The 26,920-nt window shown below is 42.6% G+C and overlaps 1 protein-coding gene across 7 annotated transcripts in view; it reads left to right on the top strand.

Annotated features, from left to right (window-relative positions):
• Nucleotides 1-26,920, top strand: part of SNX14 (sorting nexin 14) — a 100,975-nt gene that overhangs the window by 38,469 nt on the left and 35,586 nt on the right. For 4 of the 7 annotated variants that reach the window (XM_073675662.1, XM_073675658.1, XM_073675661.1 and 1 more), the window contains 8 exons: nt 7,537-7,692; nt 9,094-9,218; nt 10,610-10,668; nt 12,073-12,099; nt 14,161-14,296; nt 16,780-16,987; nt 17,095-17,178; nt 18,171-18,271. In XM_073675662.1, the coding sequence (XP_073531763.1) occupies nt 7,537-7,692; nt 9,094-9,218; nt 10,610-10,668; nt 12,073-12,099; nt 14,161-14,296; nt 16,780-16,987; nt 17,095-17,178; nt 18,171-18,271 (896 nt within the window). The remainder of the gene's footprint in view (nt 1-7,536; nt 7,693-9,093; nt 9,219-10,609; nt 10,669-12,072; nt 12,100-14,160; nt 14,297-16,779; nt 16,988-17,094; nt 17,179-18,170; nt 18,272-26,920) is intronic. The other 3 variants (XM_073675660.1, XM_073675664.1, XM_073675663.1) reach the window with 1 other exon arrangement.

Genomic DNA, 26,920 nt, shown 5'->3' with positions numbered 1-26,920 from the left:
ACGAGAGAGAGGGGATCCGCCCTTCAAGGACAGGAAACCTTCAAGATAAAAAGAGCGGCACCTCTCTCCGCCTCAGTGGTTTCCTGTCCTTGATGGGGGACCTTCCTTCTCATCTGCGGCGACAGCATCAGGATCATCTTGCCGGGGCTGGTCGGTTGTGGCAGGGCTGCGGCTGGTCCCGTGGGTCCTGGAAGCGCCGCGGAGGGCGCCGACATCTGGTCTCCTCGCGTGTGGGTGTGGGTTTGCGGGACCTACACAGCATGGTAGCCGGCAACCCCGCGTCCCAGATGTGATGTCACGGGGCGCGACCGGAAGTGATGAGCCGGAAGTCGTGCCCCGATGACGCATGCCGGGACCTCTGACCCCCGGAAGTAATTTTCGGAGGAGGTACCAGAAGCTGTGGGAACGCCGTGATCTCCCTGGCACAATGAGGGTACTTAAGGGTAGATCACCGGCTAGGCAGGGGCGCAGTGTATGGAATGGCCTCACAGCAGACCATGCTGTAGCTGCAGCAGCCCGAGGAGATGGAGCAGCAGCCTCGGCGCCAGAAGCGGACCCAGGAGCAGCGTCCACCGCTGAGCAGGAGCAGTGGGCGTTCTGGGACACGCAATGCCAAGGATTCAAGATCCAGCCGGCATAGCTCATGCAGGATTGATGATTCCACGGTCTCCCGAGGAGAAATGTCGGATACCGTCCTGCCTCCTGTTCCGGTACCCAGTTTTTATCTACTGGGTGGTGGGTGAGCTACGTGAAATTCGATGTATTAATGGAGACTTTTTTCTGTTTGGTCTCTCTCTCCCTCTCCTTCCTCCTTCATATGGTCAGGATGTCCCTAGGAAATGTACGGGGAAGTCCAAGTACAAAGTATGTGCCCTGTGTGAACGGGGTCTGACTAAAGACTGGCCCAAAAAGTTATGCCAGCCATGTATTGAGGAAACCATTTCGGAGGGAACCCCGGATTTTGCTTCAAATTTGAAATCCCTTATTAGGTCTGAGGGGGAAAAATCGCTAAAATCGTTTTCCCAGGCAAAAGAAGCATCCCAGACCCATAGAGCAAAAACCCCACCCGCCCTTTCAGACTCTGAATCTGACGAGGGAATGCTGGATGACTCCACTGACTCTTCCTCTTCGGATAGCAAGGCAGGCAAAGGTCATTGTTTCCCCCTAGAAAGTGTTGATATCTTAGTAAAAGCCGTCAGGTCCACAATTGGGTTAGTTGACCAGAAGGCAAAAAAAATTGGCACAGAATATTATGTTCGGTACTTTGGATCGGAAAAAGCATAGAGTTTTTCCAATTAATGATAAGGTGCAGGGACTTATCAAGAAGGAGTGGGATAAGCCGGAGAAGAAGGGTCCCCTTCCATCCTCCTTCAAAAGGAAATATCCCTTTGATAAGGAAGATACCTCTTCCTGGAATAAAGCCCCGAAGCTGGATGTTGCGGTGTCCAAAGCTTCTAAAAAATCTTCTCTCCCTTTTGAAGACACAGGTATGCTGAAAGACCCACTGGACCGGAAGGTAGATACCTTCCTTAAGGGTACTTGGGAGTCATCAGCGGGGCATTTAAACCAGCCATAGCAGCAACCTGTACGGCAAGATCCCTCATGGTTTGGTTAGACAGGTTAGAAGACCAGGTTAAAAACAACGAGTCACAAGACTCCATTCTGGCCTCTCTACCAGTATTGAAAGGAGCTACGGCCTTCTTATCTGACACCTCTGCTGATTCTTCCAGATTAGCGGCTGGATCTGCGGCCCTGTCTAATGCCGGCCGTAGAGCAGTCTGGCTGAAATGTTGCCCAGGGGATATACAGACGAAAGGAAAGCTATGTTCTCTTCCGTGTGAAGGAGATTCTTTTCGGTACCTCTCTTGACACAATTCTTGAGAAAGCAGGTGACAACAAAAAGGGATTTCCTAAATCTTCCTTCTCTGCTTTTAAGCAGTCGTTTCGGAGGAAGAAATTTGGCCTCAGAAGGACATCCACAGAACAATCTAGATGGGAGGATCGTTCCAGGAAAGGGAAAGGGTTTTTATTCGGCGGGCCCTCCCAGGATAGTCGCAAAATGACACTCTATCCCTGGTGGGAGGGAGGCTCTCTCTCTTCCTTCCAGTCTGGGAAAGGATCTCTTCCAACAGGTGGATCCTCAAATTAATAAAACAGGATTAAAACTGGAGTTTCTGAGAAACCCGCCAGAGAGATTTGTTCTGACTGCCTTAAGATCCTCTCTACCAGAACAGCAAGCACTAGAGGAAGAGATTTCAGGTCTCCTGCAAAAGAACGTCTTACTGAAGGTATCACCACAAGAGGAAAGAAGAGGGTTCTATTCCCGCTTATTCCTTGTAAAGAAACCGGACAATTCATACAGAGTAATCATCGACTTGAAAGGCCTGAACATTCCATCATTTAAGATGGAAACAATAAAATCAACGATAAGCCTTCTATTTCCCGACTGCTACATGGCAGTGTTGTAGCTAAAAATATGCATATTACCATATGCCAATCCATCACGACTTTCAAAGATATCTCAGAGTGGCCATAACTGTACAGGGAGTCGTCAGGCACTATCAGTACAGAGCTCTTCCCTTCGGCCTAGCAGTGGCGCCCCGCATATTCACAAAACTTATAGCGGAGGTTACGGCTCATCTCAGGGAGGAAAACAGATTGATAATCCTGTACTTGGACGACTTCCTAATAGTGGGAATAACTCACGATCACTGCCTGGCCCAAGTGGATCAGGTGTGCACCATCTTAAAAAAACTTAGGATGGTGTTTAAACCTAGAAAAATCAAAACTGATCCCGCAAACAACTCAGATATTTTTAGGCCTTACTCTGGATTCGGTTCGACAGGAATGCCGCCTGCCCGAGCAGAAAAAATGTAAAAATAAAAAATTTAGTTTCGGCTGCCGTAACAAACCCGTAAAGACCATTTTGGAATTTCTTCAAAAAGGGCTGGAAAAAGGCCTAGCGGTTAGCACCCTAAAGGTCCAAATCTCTGCCTAGGGGCCTTGCATAATTATAATCTGGCCGGTAACAAATGGATTTCCAGGTTCGTGAGGGCATGCAGTAGAGTCAAATCAGCCCCTATAATAGGGGTCCCTTCTTGGGATTTAAACTTAGTGCTAAACGCGTTAAGAAGTTCTCCCTTTGAGCCCCTTAGCTCAGGGTCCATAAAATTACTTACCCTAAAAACAATACTTCTTGTGGCCTTAACATCATCAGTTACAGGCTTTATCTGCAGATCCACCTTTTACCTTAGTACTAGACGATAGGGTAGTTTTGACACCAGACCCTGCTTTCCTACCTAACATTGTATCTAAGTTTAATATGTTTCAGGAGATAGCCCTACCATCCTTCTGTCCTGAACCAAAAAATAGCAAGGAGGAAAGATTTCATACCTTGGATGTCAGGAGATGCCTTATACATTATTTAGCATCCACAAGCTCATGGAGGAAGGATAGGGCTCTATTTGTCTCCTTTCAGGGCTCCCGAAAGGGATCAAAGGTCTCAAAAGGCACTCTGTCAAGGTGGATCTGAGAAGCCATCACGATGGCCTATATGGGATCAGGCAGAGATACTCCTAACAATCTGATGGCCCACTCTACACGGGGCATGGCTGCTTCCTGGGCAGAAAGAGCGGACGTGCCCATTGAGCAAATATGTAAGGCGCCCACATGGTCATCTCCGTCCACTTTCTATAATCACTATAGGCTTGACCTTTCTGCCTCCTCTGATCTCACATTTGGGAGAAGGGTTCTGCAGGCTGTTGTCCCTCACTTACATACAGAGTTCTCTAATATAAGTTTCTCAATCGGTGCATATTAAAGATTATATATAGTACTCAGTGGCTAGCACCTAATGGTGGAAGTATTGGTTAAGTCTCTCAACTTAAATATATACTTGAAGAAAAAAATACGACCATATCAACCCAAAATAATGATAAAAATTAACTTTTATTCATAAATAGTATAAAAAATATATCCGGCACAGTACAAAAATGCAGAAAAGCACATATCATGTTGGATAACCATCTCACTGAAGGGACGATCCGGTCCACATGTTATAGGGTCCGAGGCACCACAGCCAAAAAATATATATATATAGTCCTTCATATAATAGACCAATAGGGAGGATCACCAAATGACCACAGCACAATATCCATAGTAATACCCATATGGTAGTGCATATAGCAAGTATATATATAGAAATCATTTTAAATACTTTGCAATACCTCATAGGGAACTTATAGCCTATACTGTCAAGGTGCCATGTATCAGCAGCTAGGATATACATTCCCCATATCAAATGCCACATAAGGGACACTAATAATAGCCACTATTGCACCTAATGTAGTCAAAGTATGACAGCTAGAGGGGTACAAATAATGGAACTATGTTAACAGAGTGCATTCCAGACAAGCATAACGATGGGTAAGTAAAAAGCAAGTGCTTCTTTATGTAAAGGAAAATTACCTGGGCCAAAAGCTGTGCTGTCAGGGTACCCTCACGTGGACCGCGCGTCCACCCCAACGCACGTTTCGGCGTTGCCTTCTTCAGGGGGCGTCCAAACGCGCAACGCCGAAATGCGCATTGGGGTGGACGCGCGGTCCACGTGAGGGTACCCTGACAGCACAGCTTTTGGCCCAGGTAATTTTCCTTTACATAACGAAGCACTTGCTTTTTACTTACCCATCGTTATGCTTGTCTGGAATGCACGCTGTTAACATAGTTCCATTATTTGTACCCCTCTAGCTGTCATACTTTGACTACATTAGGTGCAATAGTGGCTATTATTAGTGTCCCTTATGTGGCATTTGATATGGGGAATGTATATCCTAACTGCTGATATATGGCACCTTGACAGTATAGGCTATAAGTTCCCTATGAGGTATTGCAAAGTATTTAAAATTATTTCTATATATATATATACTTGCTATATGCACTACCATATGGGTATTACTATGGATATTGTGCTGTGGTCATTTGGTGATCCTCCCTATTGGTCTATTATATGAAGGACTATATATATATATATATATATATATATATATATATATATATTTTTTTTTTTGCTGTGGTGCCTCGGACCCTATAACATGTGGACCGGATCGTCCCTTCAGTGAGATGGATATTCAACATGATATGTGCTTTTCTGCATTTTTGTACTGTGCCGGATATATTTTTTATACTATTTATGAATAAAAGTTAATTTTTATCATTATTTTGGGTTGATATGGTCTTATTTTTTTCTTCAAGTATATACATAGTTCTCTGTAATTCTCTCGTTGTGCCGTCATGGGTGACAGAAAAACACATATATTACTTACTGGTAATGTGTTTTTTCGGAACCCATGACGGCACCTTTACATTCCCTCCCTATCACTATGGTGATCACCTTCATTTTGGTGGGTATTGAAGTGTTCACATGGGTGAAATTTGTTTATGGTTAATAAAATTATGTGCTCTAACCGGAGAGTCCTCTCATGCTCTGTAATCCACTGAGGCGGAGAGAGGCGCCGCCCTTTTTATGTTGAAGGTTTCCTGTTCTTGAAGGGCGGATCCCCTCTCTCTCGTTGTGCCGTCATGGGTTCCGAAAAAACACATTTACCGGTAAGTAATATACATGTTTTTCATTTTTAAGGCTCGGCGTTATAAAATTCTATGAAGCACTTGCAGGTTCAAGGTGCTCACCACACCTCTAGATAAACTCCTTGAGGGGTGTAGTTTCCAAAATCGGATCACTTGTGGGGGGTTTCCACTGTTTAGGCACATCAGGAGCTCTGCAAACAACACATGTTGTCCACTATCTATCCCAGCCAATTTTGCACTTCAAATATCAAATGGTGCTTTTTCCCTTCCGAGCCCTGCTGTGCGCCCAAACAGTAGTTTTCCACCATATTTGGGGTATGTGCGTACTCAGGAGAAATTGCATAACAAATTGTTTGGTGCATTTTCTCCTGTTACCCTTGTGAAAATGCAAAAATTTTGGCTAAAGCAACATATTTTTGAGGGAAAAAATAACATTTTAATTTTTTACACATTGCTTAAATTCCTGTGAAGCACCTGAAGGGAGGGTTAATAAACTACTTAAATGTGGTTTTGAGCACTTTGATGGGTGCAGTATTTAAAATACTGTCGCTTTTGGATATTTTCTGTCACATAGGACCCTCAAAGTCACTTCAAATGTGATGTGTTCCCTGATCAACTTTCAACCTTTATAACTTCCTAACAAAAAAAATTGTTTCAAAAATGATGCTGATGTAAATTAAGCATGTGGGAAATGTTATTTATTAACTATTTTGTGTGATTATATATCTCTTTGACTAAGGACATAAAAATTGAAAGTATGAAAATTGCTAAATTGTCACCAAAATTCCGATATTTTCACAAATAAATGCAAAAAATATCGACCTAAGTTTACTACTAACATAAAGTACAATCTGTCACGAAAAAACAGTCTCTGAATCATTGGGATTCGTTGAAGTGTGACTGGTCAGAATTGAAAAATTTGGCATGGTCAGGAAGCTGAAAACAGGCTCTCGGGGCTGAAGGGGTTAAAAATAATTTTCGATGGATGCAGGTTGGGATAATGGGTAAAAAACATCCTTTGCTCATCTACCAGACCGGCGCTGCTCCTCCAAACTCAATGCTGTGTCACCTGGGGCATCAAAATCTGGAAGAGCTTCATGTGACTACTGCAACCAACAAGCTGAGTTTCTTATAAGGACAAAATGTGAAGGTTGCAGACAATGGACGCTACAGTAGTGCATGAGGAGGAGCGGTGCCACCCCATCTGGGCCCATTGAGAATAACTTTTTAATTAGAGGAAAAACTGTTTTCATGCATAACATTTCCTAGAAGGTTCCTAGGACATGGTGGTAAAAATCCAGAAATGACTAAAATGAATATATTTGAGACCTTGTATCCATATTTATTTTTTTTGCCTTAAAGGGGTTGTCCACTACCTATTATCCCTTCCCCAATGTATCCCCCCCGGGGCCCATAAATGTTTTTGTAATTACCTTTGTTGTTTGTTGCAGTTACTGCCTGTGAGCGGCGCTATCGGTGGTCGCTCACAGGAATCATGTGACCCCCGGCTGCAGCCGGCTCTGACATCTGCTGACGTGATGACAAGTCCAGGCTGCAGCCGAGGGTCCCTCTTCTGCATTCCACCGGTGGATGCTGGGTTGTGGGCAACATCCACCGCGCGCTCTGCCTCTCCCCATTCATTGGGAAAGCTCGCAGTGAATGCTGGGTGTGATGCGGGGGGTAACCCTGCCCCCAACCCAGCAGCCACCGCGGGGACCCCAGCGCTGAGTCACGCCTCACTTGTCATGACGTCAGCGCGGGGTCACGTGATGCCTGTGAGCGGCCAAGGATAGCGCCGCTCACAGACAGAACCTGCAACAGAAGGTAATTACCAAGACACTTATGGGCCCCGGGGGGCTACATTGGGGGCATAATAAAAAATTGTATTAGTGTTATGTTTAATGTATTATCTTAAAGTTATAAAAGCTTAATAAACGTTTTCTTTATATGTAGAGGAATTTAATGACAAGATTTTGAGGCCAGAACTGTCTGATGATGAAATGCTTGCTCTTCATGAAGAAGTGAAAAAGATCTATGTCACTTATTGCTTGGATGAAAGCATTGATAAAATCCGATTTGATCCTTTCATCGTGGATGAAATCCAAAGAAGTAAGTGTATATGTTGCAAAGCAAAACATCCAACTGTCTAACCTGACTTACTTCCCCACAGATTAGGAATCCATCTTTTTTTTTTCTCTCCTTTTGCTTGTTCATTACTTTTTTGGCATTGTACTTGTTGTTGGTTCTCTATTTGTAAAGTGCTGTAGAATATGTTAACGCTATATAGATTAAGACTAGTATTGGGTGATAAGTCCAGATACACTTTGGTAAGAGGACTTTATTTTGTATGAATCTCAGAAGTGTTTCATTGACACTTCTTAGTTGGGTCTTGTATGGGGACAAGATGACAGGTACGTAAAATTGATCAAAGTGCTTCATATTGGTCACAGATCTGTTCCAAAAATTTATTTTTTGCTTTTTTTTTTCCAGAAAAGCAAAAAATAAGACACAGTATCTGCCTGTCGTTGCTAAATTTCAATATTCTGTCTCTAGCCGGATCAGTGATACTTACCTTTATTTTCCAGAGTATAAGATGACTGGGTGTATAAGACTACCCCCAACTTTTCCAGTTAAAATATAGAGTTTGGGATATACTCGCCTTATAAGACTACCCCTCTAATAATGCACATACGGTAAAAATTAAAAAACAAATCAGATTTGATTTCAATATGGTAATTTTAAAGTGATGAACCTTACCGGCAATTGGCTGGTTGTTGTATCCAAATCCTGCTTGGATTGGTCAGCTCTCCCTGCCTGCCCAGCCCTCCCTGTCTCCAAGACTATCAGAGCGGTAGCACATCCCTCTGGCCTGCCCTTGTATCCTATTACCGGTACCTCCTTCTCTGCCTCTCTGATCTCGCTCCTGAGGACTGCAGTGATGAGGTGAGGGGGCTCCTCACCGGGAAAGTGTAAGTGAAACAAGCTACAGGCGTCTGGGATGCCCCGGGTATGGAAAAAAGAGAAAGAGCGGTGCTGTGCCCAGAAAAACACGCCTCTTTCACTCGTCTGGCCGACCCTTGTATTACCTCCTTCTCTGCTTCTCAGATCTCGCTCCTGAGGACTGCAGTGAAGCGTGGGGAGCAGTGAATATTCATTTTCCTTAGCAGCGGGGACAGTGTAGGCTGCAGCAGGCGGCTGCTGCCCCCTGTGCCCCGCTCCTCCGTGGCTACCGCTCCCCCCACACACCCCACACATCATAGATAGATAGATATCCCCCTCTCCTCCCCCAACATTCGGACTATAAGGGTATACGCCCTATAAGATGACACCTGGCGTATAAGACGACTCCTGACTTTTGAGAAGATTTTCAGGGGTTAAAAAGTTGTCTTATACGCTGGAAAATACGGTAAGTTTTCCCCTGACAGATTTTTAGTTGAGTTTGGACATGCTTGTGTTAATGATAGATTATTATTAATAATATTTAATGTAGAGTTTAACCTCATGTTTTAGTTGCAGACGGCCCCTACAATGAAGTGGTGAAGCTTCAAACTATGAGATGCCTGTTTGAAGCCTATGAAGATGTCCTCTCCCTCCTTGAGGATGTTTTCACGCCTATGTTTTGTCACAGTGATGAGGTAAATAATAACATTCATACAGCCCAAGTTAAAATTTCTTCATGAAAGAAAAAGTTTGAGTAAACGGATAACCCCTTTTTATGTCAGTTAAAGGGAACCGGCCACTAGATTCATACTGCCCAAACTACAGGCAGCATGAATCAGAGCCTTCCTGCATGATCGCAGCAAGGTTTGTTGCTCTCTGAAACGCTCTAGCGTTTCAGAGAAAACCTAGTTTAAAGATCCCAAGCCAGCTTCTCTCCGCACCGCTGCACGTGATTGACAGGTCTCTTGCTAAGTACACACATGGAGTAGACAGATCTTTCAGCTGGAGTGGCCCAGACTAGTCTCGTAACTGCTTATGGTTTGTTGTGGGGAAAAAAAAGGTGCAGAAGTCAATTCGGTAAACTAAAAAAAATTATACATAGTCGTTCAATCAAGAAATAATGTTCTGTTCATTGAGGATCTAAATACTACTTTTACTATTAAGGGCTAAGTAGTGTAACATGCAGGGTCAGGTGCTGCTGATATTAGTTGCTGCTTTACCATCAATGCTCTCAAGCGGAGACAAAAATCTGAATTAATTGCTGACAGCAAAGTATAATGGTTCTCAGTCGCTTGCTGCTCTGTTACCCCCTGGATGTTACTGTCAGGCATTCAGATTTACTTTATATTAATGTTAGCAGATGGTGCGGAGTGCCGGGTGCTCCGGTCTACATGGGTAGGATCATACCGATGCAGTTTGTGGAGTAGAAGAGTTATTTTCTAGCGCTAAAGCGTTGCTCGAGTTTGTACACTGGACACCCACAGAGTTTACATTTGATTTTACATCTAAATTTAGGTCAATAATTATTCCTACCTACTGTTTCGGTCTACTTTGTACAATTCCAGAGGCAGGTTGTAAGTAGGAGGCATCATATTGTCAGAGGGAGTGTTCTTCTTTCTCCTTCGTTCAGGAAGCAAAAATAAAGCAAAATCTCTGGCTATTTATAATCCCATTCAGTTTATGGGACATTTGTAGCCACCTATTTTGCTTATTATTCACTTCTATGGTACACAGTGGGGGTAGAAGTGGGAGACAGTCTCATGTAGTTCTGTAATATGCTTTTCTTTACTTTAAAGGGAATCTGTCAGCAGGTTTTTGCTATGTAATCTGAACAGAAGGAGGTAGAGGCTGAAACACAGAATTCAGGGATGTATCACTTGTCAAACTGAAGGATTTATCACGAAGAGATTAACATTGCTGGTCTACATTAGTCAGAAGTGCTGCACCCAGTAATAGAAGTGATACATCGTTGGATTCAGGGTCTCTTTGCCTACATCAGGCTGCTCTCAGATGAGGTAGCAGAAACCTGCTGACAGATTCCCTTTAACTGAAACTGTAAAAAATTATAATGCATTTTTTCCTCTAGTATTTTAGGCAGTTGCTTGAAGGTGCAGAGTCGCCTACGCGCAGTTCAAAATTTAACAGGTAGGTTTTAGATTATCCTATATCTTGTGGAGTATTTATTCTATATGTGCACATAATCTTTTAGTTTATTGGGAAATACATATTTTTTTCTGCCTCTTCAGAACTTAAAGGGGTTTCCCCAAGAACAAAGTACATTTTAATCAATAGATCATGGAATAAAAATAGTTTCTACAATTGAATGTGTTAAAAACAAAACACAATGTTCCTGTGCTGACAACTATAAGTGTACCCCCCACTATGTACTGTGTAAAGGCTCTGTATGTACCATGTATAAGCTTAGCAGGCCGCTGGAGAGCTCCTATGTCAGTGACTTGATTTATGATGAACTCAGGGGACTGGAGACCAGGCAGAAACATTTGCTCCTGTGATAAAAATCAGGCATGGAAAGTGTTACTCCAGATAGCTGCAGTTGCTCTTTTGTCTGTATACTCACTTATAAGTGACATGTTTCCACCAGGGCTGTGGAGTCGGTATAAAATGGACCGACTCCGACTCCTACTCCTACAATATATAATAAATTGGGTACAGCAGTACAATGCAGGATGTGCTGTAATTGTTTTCATAAGAATTTGGGAAAGTTATGAAATGTTCTATAAATGTCTGTCCTATTCCTGATCTCAGGGTCTAGACTTTCAGCTGAGATGAATCTGTGTTGCAGTAAAGTTATCACTTACACATAAGCCATGTATGAGGGAGTTGGTGTCATGGAAATTGAGGAGTCTGAGGTTTGGCTTACCGACTCCACAGCCCTGGATTCCCCCCTTGCCAAGAGCTGTGCTATGTGCCGACCATGAACTGGAGTAGCTCTGCATGGTCGGGCACAGCAAATAACAGTACACAGCAGGGGCACATTTATAAGATTATCTTGGCACAGGAATATTTTTTTTGCCATATCCAATTATAGAACTTATTGTTCTTCCAGGATTTATTGATTAATATGCACCTTGTTTGTGGGAGAGCCCCTTTAAGTAGTTAAAGTAGTTAAAGGAAGACCACTAAGAATAATAAATAACCAGTGCAAACACTGAGCTTAGGGGAGTACAGAAGAGGTTCTGTTTCCTAGCTTACAAATGACCACGCTGGACCTTCCCCACTCCTATAGAAACCAGCAAGGTCATTTTGCATGTTAAAGGGGTTGTTGGAACCCTCTCTCTTCATTAGAATTGGATGTGCCAATATCTGATAATTAAGCAGGCGACCAGGAATTGTACATGCAGATGTAAAATCATTCAGCGCCACTTGTCTCCAGATGTGGAAGTGAGCAGTGTCTGATAACCCTTGGAAAGAAGTTCTGAGGGAAAGCTGTTTTGTACCTAATACAGAGGTGGCCAGTTTTCCCACTTCAGTACATAAGGCAGCAATGTTTCTAAAATATTGATTATGACTTATATATACTTATTCCAGAAATAGCCTCAGTTTGGATGATATACGGTGAGTTTCCAGACAGCATGTTTGCACTGCTTCCCTGTAGTTATGTGGTTGCATTTCTGTGCTATATTGTGTGAATTCCTTTTGTCCTTAATAGAAACTGTGTCCTATTTTCTACCTTTCCTATTTAATGCATACATGATGATGATTGGTGGAGATCCAATTACCAGTACTCTCTCAATCATCAGACAGAAGAGACTACATTGCCCTTCATTTTGAGGAATGGGGGCGTCCCAAAGACTGGACCTTCACCAATCATAATGTTATGGGTTGTTCTTATTATAGAAATTCATATGATGCAAACATTCAAAAGTTCCATTCAGGTGCAAGGTGATAAGTACCTGATCCCACAATGCCTGTTGGAAAGTCTCTATTCAAAAGTTCCTTTGACCTTAAATCAGGTGACACCAGGCATTACTATAGCTCCATTGAAATGAAAACATGGAACCCCATTCTCTTGACCGGTCGGGACCACTCAATACCGATCATGAGGATAGATGATAACTTGTCATTCTGGTAACATCTTTTTTAGCCAATAAATGTCATGTATGCTATCAAGGGTAAAAATAGGATACATCTTTCCTGTAAACCGCAATATACTGCCTTTACATAGAACCACTCATGATGAAGAATCTTGTTTTCATGCAGCAATGTTTTCTTATATGTAAGAAATATTAAACCTAATGAATGTAAAATGTATGTTGGTGCAGAGAATTAACCTTTTCACTCTGTTGTGAAGGCAGTACGTCTGGCTCTTGCATCATTACACAAAATGCATGACCAGTAAATGGATGCTATGCCCGGTATCGTTCCCTTAATGCACCTTTTGTCCTAACCTGCCTGCCTGGATTACCCCGTTGTCCCATAACATAGCTGTATCCAGATTGTGACTGCATCTACTTATGTCACTTGGCTGTATTAATAGATTCTGGTCTCCCTTTGCTGTGCCCCTTTTTATACTAACTGCTGGCTTCTCCAGTCATTTTTATTTGTTCTTGCCTATTCTCGGTCATGATCTTTTTACCAGGTAATGTATCCTAGTTTAAATGTGTGGAAGATCCTTGCTCTGTTAGTCTAAAATAAATCAAGCTAGATATATAATTTAATTAATAAACTGGGGCATTTAGTATACAAGTATTATTATATTTTATTATTATTATTATTATTATTATATAATACAATGTGCTGCAGCTGCTGCAGGGAGATAGTGGAGCACTTCAGAGCGCACTGAAATTAGAATCTGATTCCTAGAATATTGCTCTGCTTTTTCTTTTACTAGCTTGGATTCATTTCCCCCAAGGGTTTTCCAGCAGTGGATTTATTATTTCCAGATCTCCTCGTCACCAGGCAAATATGTTGAACCCTTTGAGAATATTTTAAGCACAAACTAAAAACATACACTTTAAAGGGTTCTCTATTTCCTGAAAAAAGGATTGTTGAAGAAGTCACTATAAGTCCTAAGGGTGCTTTCACATTGCGTTCTGTGTCCCCTTCAGGGCATATGTCTGAAATCCCCCGCAAAACGGGGTCTGGACATATGTGCCGATGGGGCCATAGACTGTAATGGTAACGGCAGAGCGAATGTGCGCTCTGGTGTGCACCATTTTCGGGAGTGTCTGCTTACTGGAGGCAGATACTCAGACGTAGTAGACCGAGTCTGAGTGTCTCCCTCCTGTAGAGGAACACTTCTGAAAATGGTGCACGTCAGAGTGCACGTTTGCTCTGCCGTCACCATTACAAACTATGACACTGCCGGTGCTTAAGTCTGGTCCCCGTTTTGTGGAGGATTTCGGACGTATGCCCCGACGGAATGCAATATGAAAGCACCCTTACACGTTGTATCAGTGGCATTTCACTTTTTTTTATATTGTATGTCACATATTAGATTGAAAGAAACTTATCACCCTCTTTTGTTTAGCACTACATTTTTATTCACCTATATGTGAAACACATTGTGAGCCCCCCGGGGCTGGGGAATCTGATGTCAGTGATTGTGAGATGTGCGTAGCATTGCAGAATATTGCTTGTAATTATGTTTGAATATATATATTTTTTTACTCTTAGGACAACACAAAAAAGAGGAGGTGAACCCTCAGGAATTGGGAAGTTTGGCAGTCGGCTTAAAGGAGTATTTAAGAGCACAACAATGGAGGGAGCAATGTTGCCTAATTATGGGATGGCTGAGGGAGATGAGTATGCAGTACGTAAAGAATTCTCATTATTCTCCTGTGACGATGGAAATAGCTTGAATGTATAAGTTGCAGTAGTTGCACAGCCTGAAGACGTGTTGTAAGGTTGCTACATCAATGCCACATTTAAAGACCAAAAGGAGAAGAAAGCAATACAATATTGATGTGCACACCTGTATATAATATGACATATATCTTATTGAAAACTAAAAAAAAATCAATAATCCATAAAAACAATTACACTTCAAAGGAAAGCATCCACAACATTGACATTCCAGCATAAGTTTGCAAGTTTGCATATACAAAAATAATAATTAAATCCCATACAGAGATATGGGTGACAGTATATTCAAGAGTAAACCCTGAGTATATGAGAAATGTGCAGGATACGGATCAAGGTGCAAATATATGCTTATATTAAAGTGCAGACAGCATACTGATTATGAGCATATATTTTATCTGTATCCTGCACATTTCTCATATACTTAGGATTTACTGCTGAGTATATTGTCACCCATATCTGTGTGTGGGATTTATTTATTATTTTTGCATAGTTTATGCTCTGAACATCAGCGTCGTGAATCTTTTCTTTTGAAGTTTCATTGTTTTTATGAAGTATTGATTTTTTAGTTTTCATATAGATATATTTCATATTATACACCGGTATGGACATCGATATTGTATTGCTTTCTTCTGCTCCTTTTGGCTGTAAATTGTTTGGACTCCAGCATCTCTTCTTCTTTATTATATTGTAAATACTCAGGCATTATGTGTCTATCTAAGAGGTTTTCCTTGATTAAGTTCTTATATACATATCATTATTGATAAGGCAAAACCAGGAGTGCCTCAAAACACACAAGACTTGTGAATCTTTAAAGAGTAACCATCATTTTATTTTTAATAATTCGGTAATTCATATAAAAATGAAAAACTTTGTAATGTCAGAGAACGCTGCTCATTTCTCTTTCTCGACTTATCATTCATTGTCAAAATACTCAATTCATGGTTAAAATCTCTTCAGTGAATCCAGATTTTCACATTACTAAGATGGGAGATGAAAGTTGGTTCTCGGTTCTATGTGTTACCTATACATATAAGTATACCTGTCGTTTCAGGAGATCTTATGAGCACTAGTTGCCATTTCCAATCTCAATAATATGAACATCTGTCGTCACTGAATCTAAAGATTTTTGGCACGAACTGTAAAATCTTTCTTGAAGTCTCCATTGGGGGACACAAGAACCCAAGGCTACTGACACTAACAATACATCTTAACCAAAAAAGTTTGCTCCTCCCTAGCATCGGAGAGTCACTGGTGGGGGTTTCTGCTGTTTTGGTACCTCAGGGGCTCTGCAATTGAGACATGGTGTCTGCAATCTATTTCAGCCAAATTTACAGCCAAATACCAAATGGTGCTCCTTCCCTTCCAACCCTGCCATGTGTCCAAGCAGAACTTTTTGACTACATGTTCAAAAGAAAGTGGGTAACAAACTGTGCGGTCCACTTTTTCATTTTATCTCTTGCAAAATTGAAAAATTTGGGTTAAAACATTTTTGTGAAAGAAAATGAAAATTTTCAATATGACGACTTAATGTTATCAAATTCAGTGTACTATATGTGAGTTCAAAATCCTCACTTTACCCCTGGATAGTTTCCAAAATGGGGTCACTTGTGGGGTTTTCTGCTGTTTGGGCGCTTTAGGGACCGTGCAAATGCAACATGGTGTCCGCAAACTATTTCAGCCAAATTTTGTGTTCAAAAATTTAATTGGTGCTCCTTCTTTTCCGAGCCCTGCCATGTGTTCAACAGAGGTTTCTGGCCACATATGGGGTATAGCCATACTCGGGTGATATTCATAAGTTTGTTACCTACTTTCCTCTAAGAAATGAGCGGTTATGTTTTCTTTTAATCCGGTGAGTCAAAATATATCTTAAAAAAAAATAGCTCCAAAATACGGCAATTAATATAATGTAACAAAGAAAAATAAAATTATAATAGACTAAGGGAAGGATGAATTCCCTAAACATGGTAAATGTTCCTAATCTATAGATTCCATTCTACATTAGTACAATGTCACTACTAACAGAGGTAGATATGTAGGAAAAAAAAGTGCTTAGTATATAGTGTACCATATATTTTTTATTATTAATTCAATGAACTTTTTATGAATTACCATTTTATACACTAATATCCAGTATTGTGTAATAAGTATGCAAAAAGTGACTGTAGAGTGCAATATATAAAATATGCATATAAAATAGGCCAAAAAAAAAAAAGATTACTTAGTCCTCTTTAATTGCGGATTACCACAGTTAAAGAGGACACTTTTGACTTAGTCCTCTTTAACTGAAGATTTCACTGATTGCAACGTGTTGGGTAAAACTTTAAGCAAAGTCCTTAATTTGTGGACTCGGCCTTTATGTGATCCTACAAGGTAAAGTCGGTGAAGGGCTGGCTTTATATTCTACTTATACTTCTTTGTATTTACTCTCAGATTGAAGAAGGAATTATGGTATTAGAAGATGACTCTCCTGTCGAAGTTCTCAACGCAACCACTCCAAATACACCCCGAAATCTCACCGCATGGAAAATCAGCATTCCATTTGTAGATTTTTTTGAAGACATGAGTCAGGAGAGAAGAGATCGAAAAGAGAGAATTCCTGTGTTTTATATAGATGTAGAGCGAAATGACAGAAAAGCAGGTACTCGGTACTGACTAAGTGCATGTCAATTGTTCTGTACAAAGAATGTAAAATAGTGTCCTAAAATGTTTTTGTGATAATTGCAATTGTTTTTTTTCTTTTTTCAGTTGGGCATGAGGCAGAGCATTGGTCAGTCTACAGAAAATATATAGAATTTTATGTTTTGGAGTCAAAACTTACAGAATTCCATGGTATGTTTATAAAACTCCTGTTTAGTGCCAGCTTGTCTATTTACAGTACCTAAAGCAAGACTCAAAACAGCTTTTTAATGTAGATTGTGTGAACAAGGCTAAAGAAAGTGTACAATAGACTATAAAATCTATGACATACTTTTAAGGAATAACTTTTTTTTTTCTTTTAATAATTTTATCTAACATGAAAAGTTATGAAACTTTGCAAATCACCTTATTAGAGGATTTATCTTCATTCCTGTTTATAAAAAATATATACATGTAAGCTGGTGCCAAACTGCTTTTCCCCGGTCTATTTCCCTACGTTTAGGGGTATTGATATCAGAACGTACTGATATGGAGTACAGATAATGGCCATGAAAGGGTCTGGTCAGCATCGGTGTCTCCCTAACTCTAGGCATGGGCTGCAGCAATCCATTGTTCTGATGATCGCAACACTCAGAGGGCAAAAAAGGTGCAGACCCTTTCACTGCCATCATCTGTACTCCAGAGAACTACGTTCTGATAGCAATGCAGCTGGAGGCAGGCAAATAGACCTGGGAAAAGCATGGGTTTACAGGCCACTTATTTTTTTTTCCCACAGGAATGAAGACAAATTCTTTAATAAAGCAATCTACAAAGTTTCACTTTCCATGCAGGACAAATTTCTTGAACTGTTACTATTTTATTACTTTATAGGAACACTAGATGGCAGCAATGTAGCTTTAGGCACACAGACTCTGCGGACACCTCCGTTCTCAACACATTAATATACATATGGACTAAGAACTGATTATCGTCAATGTATATTGTAGTGTATATTTTATAGAGCTTAGGCAAGGTATCTGTAAGAACAAAAGGATCTACATGTATATAGGATTGGTGTAGGTTATAACTCTTCCTTTTGTAGGGGTAGGAGGTGTTAACATTGCCATCTACATAGTGCAGTCAAACCCTACAGTGCTCCTAAGTGCCCCACTGCTTTTAATTTATGTCACATACTTCATATTTAGGCACTTTTCCAGATGCCCAGCTTCCATCAAAAAGAATTATTGGTCCCAAAAACTATGAATTTCTAAAATCCAAAAGAGAAGAATTTCAGGAATATTTACAGGTAGGGTATTTTTTTCTATGAACTTATTAATATACTAAATTATTGGTTTGTGTTCAAATTATTATGTGTACACATAATTGATTGTTCCACAGAGATGGCCTATTGATTAACTAATTGCCAGATTACCAGAGATTGTTTTTTTTTTCTTTTGTTTCTCTCTAAACCCAGTCAGGATAGACAACTTGTGTGTGTGTTTTTTTCTTTTTTTCTGGGCAATGTATTTAAAGAATATCTGTCGGCAGGATTTCACACTCCAAACTACACTGCTCAAAAAATAAAGGGAACACTCAAATAACACATCCTAGATCTGAATGAATGAAATATTCTCATTGAATACTTTGTTCTGTACAAAGTTGAATGTGCTGACAACAAAATCACACAAAAATCATCAATGGAAATAAACTTTATTAACCAATGGAGGCCTGGATTTGGAGTCACCCCTAAAATTAAAGTGGAAAAATACTCTACAGACTGATCCAACTTTGATGTAATGTCCTTAAAACAAGTCAAAATGAGGCTCAGTATTGTGTGTGGCCTCCACGTGCCTGTATGACCTCCCTACAACGCCTGGGCATGCTCCTGATGAGGTTGCGGATGGTCTCCTGTATGATCTCCTCCCAGACCTGGACTAAAGCATCCGCCAACTCCTGGACAGTCTGTGGTGCAACGTGACGTTGGTGGATGGAGCGAGACATGATGTCCCAGATGTGCTTAATCGGATTCAGGTCTGGGGAACGGGCGGGCCAGTCCATAGCTTCAATGCCTTCTTCTTGCAGGAACTGCTGACACACTCCAGCCTCATGAGGTCTGGCATTGTCCTGCATTAGGAGGAACCCAGGGCCAACCGCACCAGCATATGGTCTCACAAGGGGTCTGAGGATCTCATCTCGGTACCTAATGGCAGTCAGGATACCTCTGGCGAGCAGATGGAGAGCTGTGCAGCCCTCCAAAGAAATGCCACCCCACACCATTACTGACCCACTGCCAAACCGGTCATGTTGCAGGCAGCAGATCGCTCTCCACGGCGTCTCGAGGCTCTGTCACGTCTGTCACATGTGCTCAGTGTGAACCTGCTTTCATTTGTGAAGAGCACAGGGCGCCTGTGGCAACTTTGCCAATCCTGGTGTTCAGTGGCAAATGCCAAGCGTCCTGCACGGTGTTGGGCTGTGAGCACAACCCCCATCTGTGGACGTCGGGCCCTCATACCACCCTCATGGAGTCGGTTTCTAACCGTTTGTGCAGACACATGCACATTTGTAGCCTGCTGGAGGTCATTTTGCAGGGCTCTGGCAGTGCTCCTCCTGTTCCTCCTTGCACAAAGGCGGAGGTAACTGTCCTGCTGCTGGATTGTTGCCCTCCTATGGGTCCCTCCACATCTCCTGGTATCGCTCCATGCTCTGGACACTGTGCTGACAGACACAGCTACCCTTCTTGCCACAGCGTTCATTGATATGCCATCCTGGATGAACTGCACTACCTGAGCAACTTCTGTGGGTTGTACTGTAGACACCGCCTCATGCTACTGTACTTCTAGGAGTGAGAGCAATGGCAAAATGAAAAAGTGACCAAAACAACTGCCAAAAAGGATGAGAACAGAGAAATGGTCTGTGGTCACCACCTGCAGAACCACTCCTTTATAGGGGGTGTCTTGCTAATTGCCTATCATTTCTACCAGTTGTGTGTTCCATTTGCACAACAGCCGGAGAAATTGATTCACAATCAGTGTTGCTTCATAACTGGACAGGTAGATTTCACAGAAGTGTTATTGACTTGGAGTTGCATTGTGTTGTTTAAGTGTTCCCTTTATTTTCTCTAATAACCCCCCACGACAGCACACAGGAGGATATAGCCCTACCCTAATAAGGACAGGAAATACGAAGAGGTTTAAATAGCCCCTCCCACATCCTCCCTCCAGTGTTATTTCCTGTCCCTATCAGGGATGAAGAGGTCATCCCCGGTGTGCTGGGCTGGCAACAGGCACTGGGAGAAAGCTATTAGCCAGGCAGCGGAGGATCGAGCGGTTTACCTCTCCCCCTCACATGCGCTGCTCCCGTCTCCTCCGGATTCGGGACCCCCTCCTCCAGTCCGCGCTCTCGGGAAAGGTCTGCAGGATCTTTTGGCCGGAGGCCTCTTTGAGCTCTCCGGTCCATCTCCTCCCCCGCTGGATGCACGGGTGATGCCAGTCTCCAGGATGTGGAGTGCACGCTGCGGCGCCGGAAGTGACGTCGGACGCCGAGCAGTGGATGATGACGTCACTTCCGTCAGTTTTGCGTTCCACGGTGGACCGCAACAAACACTAAGGGGGAAAAGAGCGGTGAAGCCACCAGTGATCACGTCTTCACCTGGACACCGGGGAGGAGCCCTCTAACAGAGGGAGGCGCTGGCCCAGTCGCCCATAAAGGAGCCCTGGACACGAAGACATCTGCAGGTAGGACAAAACCATGTCTGTTGAAGCTTCTCTCTCTGCATCTGTAGAGCCCAGCACCGGTCTGGTCCCAGTAATTATGGCACTGGTAGTTCATCTCCCAGATGCAGGTAATAGTGATTATAGCTCCCTTTCCCTTCTCCCCTCTCTTGTAGGGGGACAAGGAACCTGCATCTGGAGACAAAGCTAAACCGTCACGCAGATGTCCCATCTTTACAAAAAAAGCTATCGTCCTCCCATAGAAAACCCCTATTCAAGGACTGTACGGAGAAGATTATCAGGCAGGAACAACCTTCCTTAATGTAAGAAATAAAGGGGTTTGTACGTCAAGAGATCAAATCCTCCTTAGCCTCAGTCACTCTCCCTACACCCTCACCTAGTCAGGATTCTACATCTACTCCCTCAGCAGCCAAAAAGAGGAAGATCAGCCCACCAGAGGGAGGGGCGGAAGACTCTCAGGAGGAGATATATATCTCAGAAGATCTTCCAGAGGAAGGTGAACTGAGTCCAACTCCTGATAACTCCCAGCGAGAGAGATATTACTTTCCATCAGATAGCTTGGAGGAACTCCTCATGGCAGTAAGGAGAACTATGGAGGTCGAGGAAGAAAAAGTTCCTCAGACAGTACAGGATCAGCTGTTTGGGGGGCTACGTTCCAGAAAAAAATTAGTGTTCCCTATACACCAGAGTATTAGGGACTTAGTCTTAGAGGAGTGGGAATCTCCAGAAAAGAGGTTGAATACCCCTACGGAGTTAAAGGATAGATTTCCTGTAGACAACAAGACTGCAGAATGCTGGTATGAAGTCCTAAGTGTGGATATCCAGATTGCACGAGTGGCAAAGAAAACCACACTGCCCTTTGAAGATTCCTCTCAATTAAAAGACCCCTTGGAACGCAAAATGGAGGAACTACTCAGAAAATCCTGGGAGACCTCGGCAGCACTATTAAACACCAACGCAGTCTCTACAGGCGTAGCTCGATCAATGGCTCTTTGGCTAGATCAACTGGAGGAACACCTAGTCTCGGGCACCCCCAGAGAAGACATCTTAGCATCCCTACTGCGTCTACAGAAAGCTACGAGATTTTTAGCAGATGTTTCTGCAGAATCAGTGAGAGTGGCGGCAAGAGCATCTGGGTTATCAAACTCTGTAAGAAGGGCCCTATGGTTGAAATCCTGGAGCGGCGATGTGGCATCAAAAATGAAATTGTGTTCCATCCCCTTTAAAGGGAAATACATGTTCGGGCCAGCCCTAGATGATCTTCTAGAGAAGGTATCAGGCAAGAAGGCCCTCCCGGAACCTAGAAATATAAGGAAAAGGCCTTTTCGTCCCTCCCAGTAACAGACCCCTCAATATAGGGGTAAAGGGAAAACAGGGCGATGGAGCTACCCAAAAGGTAGAGGAAGCAAGAATCTTTTTCTCTCCCAAAATCAACGTCAGGACAGTCGGGGGCCGCATCTCGAATTTTCTCCCTCAGTGGAAAGAAATCTGCTCAGACCCATGGGTCCTAAGGGTAGTCGATTTTGGAGTAAAAATAAATTTCTCCTCCTATCCTCCACAGAGAATAAAGTTAACAGAGCTTCTCTTCTCAGAGTCGGCAGGCCACCCTGATATCCTGTCTTACAGACCTATTGTCCTCAGGGGTGATATCCCTGGTTCCTACAAGGGAGATAGGCACAGGACATTATTCCAGACTCTTCCTAATAAAAAAAGCAAATGGCTCACACCGAGGGATAATCAATCTAAGGCCACTGAATCAGTATATCCACTACCAACGATTCAAGATGAAATCCATCAGGTCGACGGTCCCCCTGATAGGACAGGACCATGTCATGGCCACAATCGATCTCCAAGATGCATATTACCAAATCCCCATACATCCACTTCACAGGAGATTCCTAAGATTCCCAGTGACTCAAGGGGAACAAATAGTCCACTATCAGTTCAATGTTCTCCCATTCGGGATATCATCAGCCCCTCTAATATTTACAAAGGTCATGGCAGAAGTCATGGCTTATATCCGGGGTCAGAAAATTTCAATAGTACCATACCTTGACGACCTGTTATTAATCGGGCCCTCAGTACCAGTACTCCAAGAACATATACAGTTGATCACTCAGACCCTATAGTCTCTGGGCTGGTTAGTGAACCACAAAATATCGTATATGGTACCCTCCGTTCCAAAAACATTTCTAGGAGTACTATTGGATTTCCACAGCCAGATGTAATTTCTGCCCAAACAAAAACTGGTCATGCTAAAAGCAAAGATCAATGTCCTAAGAAGCAGGAGATCAGTATCATTGAGAGATGCCATGTCGGTCTTTGGGTCTATGACATCCTGTATCCAGATGGTGGCCTGGGCTCAGGCACATACCCGATCATTACAGACCCACATCCTTACGAATTAGGACGGATCTCCATGGTCTCTGAACAGGAAAATCCCTATACCACCACTGGTAAAGACCTCTCTATTCTGGTGGCTGAGCATGAAAAATCTGAACAGAGGAGTACCATGGATCCAGAATCCGCTAATAACCATAAAAGTGGATACCAGCGGGAAGGGATGGGGAGCCATGGTCTCCCAAGAGCTATTCCAGGGTATATGGACCAAAGAGGTGAGCCAGCGCTCATCAAATTTCAGAGAATTAAAAGCCATAGAGGCAGTCCTCAGAGCAGCAGAGCCTCTGGTCCAGAAAACTCACATAGATATTTTCAGACAATATCACCACAGTAGCCCACCTTTGTCATCAAGGGGGCACAAGATACGAAAGCTTAAAAGCAATCTCTGCGAGAATATTTTCCTGGGCCGAAGAACATCTTCTATCCCTGTCGGTTCTTCATATCAAAGGTTCAGTCAATGTCCAGGCCGATTTCTTAAGCAGAGCAAAGATTCATCCAGGAGAGTGGAGCCTAAACCCAGACGTCTTCCAGATGTTAGTCAAGAGATGGGGCTATCCAGAGGTAGATCTCTTCACCGGACACCAGAACGCGAAGGTACCTCAATATTTCTCCCTGGATCCAAACAGCCCTTGCTTGGGCGTGGACTCATTCGCTCACCAATGGGAATTCAAACTAGCGTATGCCTTTCCCCCACTGCCTATCCTTTCAAAAACCTTACAAAAGATAAGGACCGAAGGGACCAGAGTAATCCTAGTGGCCCCTCTCTGGCCAAAAAGTTGGTTCAGAACGTTAACCAGTCTGAGTGTGGAGAACCCTCTAATCCTTCCTCCCATCAAAGATCTCCTTCTCCAGGGACCAATTCACCATCCGGATCCCAAGAGACTACACCTAGCTGCCTGGATTCTGAATTCCTGATATTAAAAACAAGAGGCCTCTCAGAGAAAGTCATCAAAACTCTCCAAAAGAGCAGGAAACCTGTAACGAACATCATTTACCATAAGATCTGGAAAACCTTCTTAAGGTGGTGTGCACCCACTCACCCAGACCCCTCATATGGCTAATGTGGCACAGATTCTAGATTTTCTACAAGAAGGTCTGGCCAAAGGTCTCAGACCTAGTACTCTTAAGGTCCAGGTAGCAGCGTTAAGCTCCTACTTTGATCAAAGACTAGCTGAACATCAGTGGGTGAGAAGATTTATTACAGCAGCCACCCGCATCCACCCTACAGTAACAAACGTACCTTATTTTTCGGACTATAAGACGCACCGGACCATAAGACGCACCCCAAATTTCGGGGTGGAATATAGAAAAAATATATATTTTAATAAGATTGGGTCCGTCTTATAGTCTTAATAGGTACAGTATCTTACCTGGGGGTCGGTGGAGCGAGGGTCACAGGAGGCAGGGTCCTTCAGGAATCCGGTGCTCCAGCAGCGGGGAGTTGCGGTGGAGCAGGATTGCAGGGCTCTCCGTTCCCTCCCTCAGAAACCTGGCGGCTGCAGCAGAAGAGATGGCTGGGGGCCCGATGCCAGGCTGGGGGCCGGGCCCTGGGCCTGGCTGAGGGCTGGGGCCAGTGTTCGCCAATAGGGGCCTGCCTGCGTGCCTCCGAGGCCTGCCTGGAGACCGGGACCAGGGGTGGTGGTGGTGGCGGCGATGGCGGCAAAGGAGGAGGAGGTGAGGGGCCCGCGGGTGTCTGGCTGGGGGCCCTTGGTGTCTGGCTGGAGTTAGACTGGATGCGGGCAGTGTCTGACTGCGGGCCGGGGCGGTGAGCGGAGGAGGTGAGATGCTGCGGGTGTCTGTCTGGGGGCCAACACTGTTCAGCCAGAGACAGCGTAGGGGCAATTTAACTCATTAACATATTGCCTGTTGGCAAATAGAACCCCCAACTAAAGCTCTATAAAACTTAACTTTTAATAATTAAATCCTTATTATAGTAGTAATTTATATTAAAATTCCAATATAGGCGCAGGTAGTGAGGACTATCAGGATTATTCAATTGGCATGACTGTGTATCCAATAGTTATCCTATCTATTTCCATTATCATATGCTTGTGGCCCCGGACCTTAGGAATATCAACACTACAGGAGTCTCTAAGCCTTGTGGTACATGCAGTTTTTGCAGATACTTACCAAATACTAGTGAGTTCAGTAATCCATATGATCAGAGGATATATAAAATTAGGAATAATATAAATTGTAAGACCAAAGGGATTATATATATAGCATGTTGCTCTTGCCCTATGATATACGTAGGGAAAACAATACAAGAATTTAGGAGACGTATTTCTAAACATCTGAGCAGTATAAACACTAATCTGGATACCCTCCTCTCTCGCCACATGAGAATAGTTCACTCTGAGAATCCATTAAAATTACAATTTATTGGAATTAGACAGATGAAGTTGAGGCCCAGAAAAGGCAAACTTGATAGAATTTTACAGCAAGAAGAAGCTAAATGGATTTTCAGACTGAACGCTCTTGGGGAGGGGGGTTTAAATGAGGGATTTACCTATACATCCTTCTTATAATTAATCGATGTGAAGCCTGCAAATATAATATAAAATAAAATACTCTATTGAAAATTGTTATTATGGTATATTAATTTTAATGCACCCTGATTGAAACGCCCATATACCCAAAAATCTAGTTACCTTTTTTGCAGTCATATTTTACTCTTAATTATGATCAATGATGAATAGGATATCATTACTATTATCACTATATAGGTTATACAATAATTATTTATAGGTTTATTAACCATAGTGGAATGGAATATTGATATAAATGGAAGTGTTTATCCCCTTATAGCTATCTGTGATATATTGACAATAAGAAATCTCTGTTGTATGCGCAGTGAAGTCTAATTACTCCAAGAAATTAAATTAGAGCGTAAATAAATCAAGTAAATAGACATGCACATTGTGTAAAAGGAATGATATAACAGGACGTTGCCTACGTGGTACCACGTGACTAGAACATGTAAAGGTCCTTATATGCATGATCTTTAATGATCCTAGTAACCTGTGCAATTATAGAAAGAAATATGAAAAAGACCTTGGCTACGTAGTACCACGTGTTTAAAATATATAAAGGTCCTGACTCGTATGGTTTCTATTTGTTTTGGTTACCTTAGTAAACGCAGAATTGAATATACTAAGGGAAATAACTTTGCCTATGTGGCATAATCTGATTGGAGTAAGCAAAGGTCCTGCTATATATGCCTTCTATTGATTTGAACCAATGGTGCAGACTTAATAACTGATGTGCATAAAGAAAAGGACCTTGCCTATGTGGCATAATTTGATTGGAGCAAGTAAAGGTCCTGCTATACATGCCCTCTATGGATTTGGATAAATAGTGTAGATGCAGTAATTGATGTGCATAAAGAAAAGGACCTTGCCTATGTGGCCTAATCTGATTGGAGTAAGCAAAGGTCCTGTTATGCATCTCCTCTATTGATTTGGACAAATTGTGCAGACGTAGTAAATGATACGTATCAAGAAAAGGACCTTGCTTATGTGGCGTGTTTCGATTAGAGCATGTGACGGCCATGACATGAATCCCTCCTATTTTGAATCAGCTGATCACGCAAGTGCAGCAATCGTTTAACACTACCTTCCACTTGTGGATTGGATGTAGGTAAGTTAATGCAGATTGGTTCCTGAAACTGAGGCATTCAGGCTATTATGAGAATGCTGATATATCGCTTTAATCTCCCCCAATGTGGTTTCTTCTGGCCTGAATGACAGCTTTATCCTCCAATCATTTAAATGGTAGGTAACATTATAATGATATGATCTTCATGATTGGAAATAAGGGAGTCT

Source organism: Phyllobates terribilis, unplaced genomic scaffold (assembly GCF_046119375.1).
Source record: "Phyllobates terribilis strain yellow unplaced genomic scaffold, ASM4611937v1 Scaffold_3__8_contigs__length_932513732, whole genome shotgun sequence".
NCBI lineage: Eukaryota > Metazoa > Chordata > Amphibia > Anura > Dendrobatidae > Phyllobates > Phyllobates terribilis.
This window is presented reverse-complemented; position numbering and strand designations above follow the sequence as displayed.